This window comes from Marmota flaviventris, chromosome 13 (genome assembly GCF_047511675.1).
Source record: "Marmota flaviventris isolate mMarFla1 chromosome 13, mMarFla1.hap1, whole genome shotgun sequence".
NCBI classification, from domain to species: Eukaryota; Metazoa; Chordata; class Mammalia; order Rodentia; family Sciuridae; genus Marmota; species Marmota flaviventris.
This window is the reverse complement of record NC_092510.1, coordinates 103,659,193-103,667,746: the sequence shown is the minus strand read 5'-3', so window position 1 is coordinate 103,667,746 and position 8,554 is coordinate 103,659,193. Positions and strand designations below refer to the sequence as shown.

At 57.4% G+C, this 8,554-nt stretch overlaps 1 protein-coding gene across 1 annotated transcript; it reads right to left on the bottom strand.

The window, feature by feature from the left end:
* Positions 1–31: 31 nt before the first annotated feature.
* Ccdc183 (coiled-coil domain containing 183) lies at positions 32–7,981 on the bottom strand. Its single transcript, XM_027935309.2, has 14 exons — positions 7,921–7,981; positions 7,304–7,425; positions 6,788–6,865; positions 6,424–6,591; positions 6,019–6,123; positions 4,458–4,580; positions 3,123–3,248; positions 2,922–2,976; positions 2,380–2,480; positions 1,574–1,734; positions 1,180–1,348; positions 984–1,094; positions 817–913; positions 32–216 (listed from the first exon to the last, which is right to left on the bottom strand). The coding sequence occupies exons 1-14, from the start codon at positions 7,979–7,981 to the stop codon at positions 98–100; spliced, it is 1,596 nt and encodes a 531-aa protein (XP_027791110.2). The 3' UTR covers positions 32–97.
* Positions 7,982–8,554: the final 573 nt, after the last annotated feature.

Genomic DNA, 8,554 nt, shown 5'->3' with positions numbered 1-8,554 from the left:
GTCCCCCCCGCACGCGCCCCGCCCCGCCTCTTGCGTCCCTGGGGGTGCTGGGGCACTCCTGGAAAAATGTTTATTCGTGCAACAATCCCGGGCGGTACTACTTCCTCCTCTTCTTGGCCGCCTTGAGCCTTTCCTCGATCAGTCCCTGGGCCTGCTTCTTGATCTCGGCCCGCGACGGGACGTAGCTGTGGTCCACGTCGCCAAACTGGAAGCTTTCTGCACGGGCGGGAGCGGGCCGCTGGCAGCCTGACCCCGCGCCCGCCACCCCGGGATTGAGTTCCCGGGATTGAGTTCGCGGGGTTCTGCGACCTGTGTTGCCTGGCGGTGGGGGAAAGGCTGACCCCTGGCGTGGCCCATTCTTAGAGAGGCATGGGCTCGGGAGTTACACCCAGGGATGGACGAACTACCCGGAACCACCTCCCTCCTGTGACTCACCCAAACCCTCTGACTTCAATCACCCAGGGCCAGGTACCAGGCCACCAGGGCCTGTTGGAATGAGCCAGTCCTAAGCTGCCCACCTGCCTTGCCTTTGGCCACAGAAACCCTACCCAGTGCTCTGGCCTGGGTCTCTCCTTGAGGCTCCCTGCTTGGTGTGCCCCTCCTCTCGGGAAAATTGTCATACTTCTTCTATGGCTATAGACTTTCCTGGTCACCACCGAGGCACCTCCATTAATGTAGTCCCTCTTGGCACCCCTGTCCCTCCAGGATGTCCTGGTCAGATGGAGGGGATATCTTCCCCTACCTTTGCAGCTCAGACCCACTTCTGATTGCCACTGTGGCCCCTCCCAGTGGTCAGGTCCTCCTGAGCAGCCTCACCTATCATGTCTTCCTCTGCATCTTCAAAGGTGATCCTAGTGTTGTGCTTCTCCTTCAGAGTTGAGGACTCCAGGGTGTCCCTCACCTTTGTGCTGACCTGTAGGTCAGTGCCCCTGTCAGCTTGGAGAGGACCTGGGCCATTTGGGTGCCCCCTGGCCCAGAACTACCTCCTCAGTCCTGGGCAGCATTTGCAGGCGGTCAATCAGGTACATGAGCTTCCCCTGGCAGTATGTCAGCTTACTAAACAAATCAAGGGTATCGGAGGGTGCCACTTCTTTCTGTAGGCCAGAGGATGGTCTCGTCTCCTCTCTGGCCCCATCCAGAGGCCCTGGGTACAGCAGCTCCTCCCTACTCTGCTGGTACCTGGGCAGCAGGCAAGGCGATGCCGATGAGCCGGATGTACAGGTTGTCAATGCCTGTCTGGAGGACCAGCAGTAGCTGCTGGCTCCTGGTCATGTGGTTGTAGGCCTCCTGGAGTCTGGCTTCTTCCTCCTGCAGCATGTTCTTTATCTTGGACTCAATGGACTTAAAGCTGTGGAGTATGAAGGGAAACACAGCAGGGAAAGTGGCACAGCCCCCAGGGCCCAAGGAAGGCCAGGAAGCCAGGTCTGAGCTGGGGACTGTGCTAACTCCAAAGGCTTAGGTGTTCAGACACCAGTAAGTGTGTCCCCCAGCTTCTACAAAGCCACAGACTCATCATCTGTGAGTCCCAGCTGTTGCCACATGGGGTGGTCCAGCAGTCCTGGAAGCTGAGTACCTGACAGAGCTGGGCATCTGGCGGAACTTGAGTAGTGCCTCCTCCAGCTCCAGCTTCTTCATCAGGGCCTCTAGCTGTACCCGCCGCTGCTCACAGTCCTCCATCTGCAGCTTCAAGTTCTCCTCTGTGTTTTTTTGAGCCAGGAAGCGGCCAGCGATGTCCTAACCAATCCAGGATACAGAGAAGCAGGTGTGGGCCCGGAAAGGCAAATGGGGCTCATGCAGCCTGGGCCCCTCCCTTTGGCCAGTGCAGGTTTTCTGTACCAGAGGCTCAGTCTGATGCTGCCTGCTGCCTGCCACTGAGGACTGGGAGTGGGGGAAGGAGGGCAGCTACAGGGCATGTGTGTCCTGGAAGAGAACCTTCACAATGGGTAAAGGATAATAACCCCACCTGTAGCCAAGGAGACCATGAATCACCTTGAGTTCCTGTGTGACGATAGACAAGCTCATATCAGGGACATGTATAGGAGCTCAAGGCCCAATAACAAACCAGGTGGGATTAAAATAAATGGGGCCTGTGGGAGGCAGCTGCTCGCTGTGGCTCAGTCAGGTCGGGAAGGGGTGAGAATTGGAGGTACAGGCTGTTCCTTAGTTTTTGGATGCTCAGGTTCCAACAGGCTCCATATCCTTGGAATGGGTTGCTTTGTCCTGGGAGTACTCTCCAGGGGCTGTGCCTTGCAGACCCAGCTCCTTCCACACCTGAAAGCAGCATATCTGGGGGGGTTCAGCTTTCTGTGTCCTTTCCAGAGGGCTTGGCCCAGCTCAGCTACCTTCCTGCCATGCCCTGGGAGTGTGAGGAAGTCTTACCCAGAGGTGAGAGCATCGCACTGCAGACTTGACCTTCTCCACCCAAGCAGTCACCTCCGTCTGGTATTCAAGTTCTGCTGTGGAAGTTTCTTTCTTCTTCACTGGGAAGAAGAGAGGGGAAGAGGTGGTTAGCATGCAGGGATGGCCACAGGATGTCTCTGTACCTATCCAGCCATTGGGGAGGTCAGCTGAGGAATCAGGTACCCCAAGTCACCTGTACCTGTGACTACTCCCTTCTTGTGGGTCCTTCTGGGACACTCCAGGGAAGCCCCAGTGCAGAGGAGGGCAGGGGGCAGCATGGCACTGTGGGGCTTCATGGCACTTTCAGAGGCAGCTCTGAGAAGTCACTGGGTAACAGCCCCTAGGTGCTGGGGAAGGGATCCCTTGGCCACACAGGCCAAGGGCTCACAGCCTCTGCAGGGGCTATCTCCTTCACTCTGGTGGCTCAGGTTCTACTGGGCCTTGTGGTGACCTAACTTTATGGTCCCAGCCAGAGCTGGCCTTGGAGACCCTGACTGAGCAGGCAGGAAGCTCAGACTAACCCTTCAGAGTATCCGAAATCATCACATTGGAGGGGAAGTCCAGGTCTGTCTGGCCCTGATGGGAGAAAGCAGGTGAGAGTGAACTTGGCCCTCTGGAGGGAGTGGCCCTTCAGGCAGTCCTGAGTGAAGGGTCCTCCTGGCCCTCCTGTGCTGTGAGTCTTGGTGGGTGGGGATGCCTGCCAGGCCCATCCCAGGACGTACCCGGCGGTACTTCTCGCTGGTCTCCTTGGTGTGGATCTTGTCAATGAGCTTCTTCTGCTGGTTGAGCCGGTTCTCCCGTGCCCTGCGCTCCTCAATGAAGGACGCCTCCTTTTTCCTCATGTTCCTCTGGGAACACAGGTACACCATGGGGGTGCTGTCTCACCACAGCCACCACTGGCCCTAGACCCAGTGGTCCATTTCAGTCCTTGTCTCACCAGGTTGTGGAGTACTGACTGAGGCTTTGGGCCATGCCCTTCTCCATGGAAGCTCACGCCCACTGGCCCCCACCATCCTCGTGGGGTAGACACCCCTTTGCCTCTCAGCACAGGGACTCCAGGCTGGCACATGCTTGCCCTCTCTTGCAGCCCAGGCTTTCCACAGCACTCGAGACCTGTGCATGTCCATATGCCTCCCAGCCCACTCAACCAGATTCCATCAAAGTGGACACAATATGTCTAAAACCAAATTCATCATCTTCCCCCCAAGGCCTGGCCTCTTCTAGCATAGCCTGCTGCAGGGGCTGGAGCCTGACCAGCTCCCCTGCTTGTGCTTGCTGACTGCTTTCTTTGTCACCATCCCCAGTGTCAAATCCCACAGCGGGGACCTCTTAAAGCCTTCTCTGTCTGTTTCTGGCTATTGGCCTCCACTGTAGGCTTGGCTAGGTGGCCAGCATTTCTGCCCTGGAGGCTTCCAGCCCTGGCAACCAGTGTGAACCATTTTGAAGCACAAATCTGACCATGTCTCCATCTCCTCCCAGGCCCCAGGTTAGGGGACCCTGCTGTCCCCACTGACTCACATACTGTACCTGCAGTTCTCTTCCTCCGGCTACATGTACCTATGTATCAAGATCCTTCACTTTTCTGTCCCTTCTCCTCCTGCGCTCTGGCTGCCCCTGAGTTGCTGGATCTTTTTTTCAGAACCCACTGAAGCACTGTGTCCTTGGAAAGCCAGCCTGGACCTCCCCTAGTAGCCAGCAACTCAGATGGACTCTGTGATACCCTACACATTTCTGCCACTCTGGCCCAGATATTGTGTAGTATTTCTTCAGGGACTAATGGATGGGCCCTACCCACTTCAGAAGGGTGGGTATGTCTCCCCAGAGCCTTTTAGAGGTCTTGGCACAGACTGGGTCCATGGGGGCCACTGCCCTGGGCACATCTACCTTATGACTGCCAATGGGAGCCCTCTCCCCCCATGCAGTGGGTGGGGCAGTCTGCTGGAGCCTTTCAGAGATTGCTGTGGTGTGGGCATGGGGGTGTCCTGACAGGTCTGGGCCAGCCACACAGGTTTGAGAGAGCCACCTGTAGCCACCCAAACCGTGGGGCCTAAACTCACCTTGACCTCATCAGTAACCATCATGGCTTCTTGGGACATGACTGACATGTCCGACAGTTCTGAATAGTAGCTGACCACCATGTTCTGCAGCTTGTCCAGCTCCCTGGGGTATCCTATAAGCACCTGCATGGAGTGGGCACAGGCAGGTGGGCATGGAGGCCGTAGGCAGCGTCAGTGCTGCCCACACTATGCTGGCTTCCCTCATGCCTCCCTGATTCCCTTATAGCCCCCACACAGAATGGATCGCACCCACCCTCCATCCCTACTGTATGAGCTCTTGAGAATAGTGATGGGGTCTGATCTGTGGCCCTAGCCTAGAGCAGGGCACAGGGACGATGAGAGAAATGTTCTGGGAGAAGCAGGCAGCCTGGAGACTCCCACTGCCCAGGCCTGAACATGGTAAGGAAATAATGTTCTACACCAAGAAAGACTGACTCTGGAGCCCAGGAGGGTTTGCTTGGGGGCAACTCCCTCTGCAAGTGGAGCAGAGGGGCTTGAAACCTGGGTTTATGGTCACAGAACCCAAGCTCAAAGGCAAGGCCACTCCTATCAGCCAGCCATATAACCTTGGGAAAGTTACTTAACTTCTCTGAGTGTCTCTGTCTGTAGAAAGGTTATACTGGTTCTTTCAAAAAGTTGCTGTCAGCATCAATGGACAATGTAAGATGGAGTGTTTAACACAAGGCCAGGTGCAAAGGGTCAAAAAGAGTTTAGCTATTAGTAGTCTGTTGTTAATAACCACAAAGTCCCGATCCTTGCCAAATTTTTAAAAAAGTGTAGATTGCTATGGGAATTTTTAAAAAGTGTATATGTTCTGAAAAGAACCAAGTACTACAGAGGAGAGACATAAGGCATGCCCAAGCGAAAATATGGGGAGGGGGCCAGGAAAGAAAGGTGGGCAGGGCCTCTAGGTGAGCATCCAACACCAGGGCTGGAGGCAAGACAGGAGGACAGGAGGATGGAGTTGAGAGATGGGCATGGGGCCTGGGGTTGGGAACTAGACTCCCAAGGAAGAGCTGCCCTTCCCAGCCTATCCACCTGAGCCCAGTCTTAGGGCTTCCCCTGCCCACCTTTCTAGGCCCTGGGCTCTCAGGCAGGCCCATCATGCTGTTCTCAGCACCTGGCTGCCTGTGAATCTCCCTCCACATCTCTGCTCTGAAATGTGGGAGGCAGCGGGGCAGTGACAAACCTCCCTGAAAGGGATCTTGCCTCACAGTGGGATTTGTAGCCATCAGGGGCCAGGATCTGTTGTCTGCTAGAGTGGGGCAGCTGGATGGGAAGGCAAGCAGCAAGCTGTAGGCCCAGCAGACTTCCAAGGTACAGAGGTGTCAACTCTGTACCATATTGGGGAACTCAGGGCCAGGCTGGTCTCTGACCCGTGAGAAAGTCCAAATGGCTCTGCTACACTCCACAATTGCATTCTTGAAAAATGAAGCTCTTAGATGTTTCCAAGTACTTTAGAGCCCTGTTTTGTTGGCAGCCTGGAGGAGAGCGCAGGTCTGGGGGCAGTCCCGTTGCACCGAGACCCGACCCCCAGGCCAGGGTGGGGAGAGGGGCTCACTTTCTTCAGGTAGTCCAGCAGGCCCAGGTACAGCAGGTGGATGTTCTGGCAAGTGGTGATCTTGATCGTTGTCTTTTCGATGTTGTTCTCCAGCTGGCGGATGACCTGGGTCAGGTACAGGGTTCATTGAGAGCGCCTGGGGACAGGCCAGCCAGAGGCAGAGACCCTGCCCAGCGCTCAGCTTTCTCCCAAGAGGTCGCTCCACTAGTGCAGCCCCTCGCGCATGGCTGCGCCTTCTCCACTGGAATTCCGCTTCTCTAGAGAACCTGCCCTGAGGCTGAGACCCCTTCAGACCAAGGAGCCCTATACTGCAGGGTCCACCAGCCAACAGAGCCCCGCCCCCGTAGCCCCGCCCATTCGGAGGCTCCGGCCTGGAGAGCTCGCAGAGCTCCGCGCCCGAGGCACCTGCAGCATCCACTTCTCCTCCTTGGAGGCTTCTGACTTGTTCCGCAGGCTGGCCAGCTCCAGTTGCATGCTTTCCAGCCTCTCCCCGCGCAGCCGCACCAGATGGATCAGCACGTTGTGCGCGTTCACACGATCGAAGACGTACTTGCGCAGATTCGCCCGCGCCACCTGGGTCGGGGAGGGCAACTGTGCGTGCGTGCGCGATGGGGCGCCGCGGGGCACCCAGGAGGGACGCGTGGCTGCCCTACAGGAGCCCTGGGATGGGAACTTGCTCTTCCCTCCACAGGTTCCGGAGCGCTGTACAGTTAGGGGTGGGTCATGGGGCGGGGCGAGGGGTCCGCCCCTGGCTTGTCAGCCTCGGTACCTCCACGGTGCTGCGGCCTTGCGCCATCCTCGTGTGCACGTCCTTCCCGCAAGCTTTGGAGATGGTCCACTGGTCGTTCTGCGGAAGGGCGGCGGCTGAGCCAGGCGTAAAGCCCCAGGCCTCCTCCAGCCGCCGGCCCCTGCAGGCATCTCCCTGAGGCCTCTTTTACCAAATACTAGCCCAGCACCAAGACCTCTGCTCCTGGGGCCGCCGGAGGAGATCACCGCGCCACCCGACTGGCCACGCAGGAGGGTCTGGCTTGGGCGCCAGGGGCCGGGGGTTTGGAGAGGGACGCCAGAGGCCCCTGCTGCGGGACTGGGACGTGCGTTTCAGATGCTGAGCCCTCCGAGTGGGTGGTGAGGAACCTGCCCTGGGCAAGGGTCATAGTCAATCTCTCCCCACAGCCCCCTGCCTCAAGAGAGGAAAGGGTGGGGGATGAGAAGAGGGGGTGTGTATTTCTTTAGCTCGAGCCCGCCCCCATCCCCCACCTGCGAGGAGGGGGCAGGGCTTGGGCACCTTCTTGGCCAAAGCCCAGTCCTGGGCCCCACGGCGGATGTTGCTGCGCAGAAGGGCCTGGGTTGCTTTGTTCTGTGCGATCTTGTCCTTCACCCCCTGGATCTGGAGCGCCCGACATTGCTCTGTGGTGAATGAGGGGACAGGGTGGCCAGGGTGTGGGCCGGGAGGCAAGAGAAGGGTAAGGGAGAACACTGCTTCCCCAGCCATGCTCCCTCCTCCCACTCTTCTCTGGGAGGAACGGGCTCCACTCCTCTGCAGGGTTGTCAGTGAAAGAGTGTTGGAGAGGCCCAAACCAGGAATGGGGCATCCTTACTGTCTTCCAAATATGCTACCCACAGAAGAGGCAGGCTCTTCCCGTCTCTTTGGTTCTGGTGCCCCAGTTGCTCTTAAGCTCACAAATCTCCTTTAGGTTCCCTCCTTCATACAGCCCCCTCCCATGGCAGACCCCTTAGATTCCCTTCTCCCAGCCTGGGCCTTGGGGATGGCGGTGGGGGTATAGTTGGATGACCAATTGCTCCTCCATGTCCTGGTGTTAAAACTGAAGGTACTGGTCCAAGAACAAGGAACCAAGAACCCTTGGTCCCTGCAGGCCAAGTTTCAGCCAGCGCAGGGCTCACCTTGGAGCCGAGTGATGGTCCTTAGCTCCTGACTCTCCACATCTGCCTCATGCACTTTCATGATGGCTCTCAGGGTCCTTCGGGATCCCTGTGCGCTGCCCACTCTCCCTGTGTGTTGTCTATTCAACAGAGCCAATGCTCAGATTGTCCCCGGAATTTCAGCCCATTGTGAGGGTGGTCAGGGTTCTCAATGCCCAGAGAATATGGAATCCCCTCCTCCAGCCAGCCTCAGAATCACCTCTGGACAGTTGCCCTAATGGAAGAGTCTTGTGGTGGCTGCTCACTGCTTAGGACCTCTGCTGTGTCCAGGAACCTGTTTCCTTGGTGGTGGTGGATAATTTGTAACTGTCTGGCATAGCACCCCATGCCTGCACCTCTGCACCTTCCATGTTCCCTCCCATGCCCCTAGGCTGCTTCTATAGTCTCTGGACTGTGTCTCCCAAACCTATTCTGATGTCTTTACCTTGCAGGAACTCTATCCCCCGACCCATGTTCCAACTTCAAAGTCCACACCCTGGGTGACCTGGCTTACCATTCACTTCCCCATTTCTTCCACCTTCTCCTGATCTTTGCTGTGCTGCCTGGAGCCCAGCCAGTCGGCCCCCACCTCCCTCAGAACCCCTGGGCCTTTGTT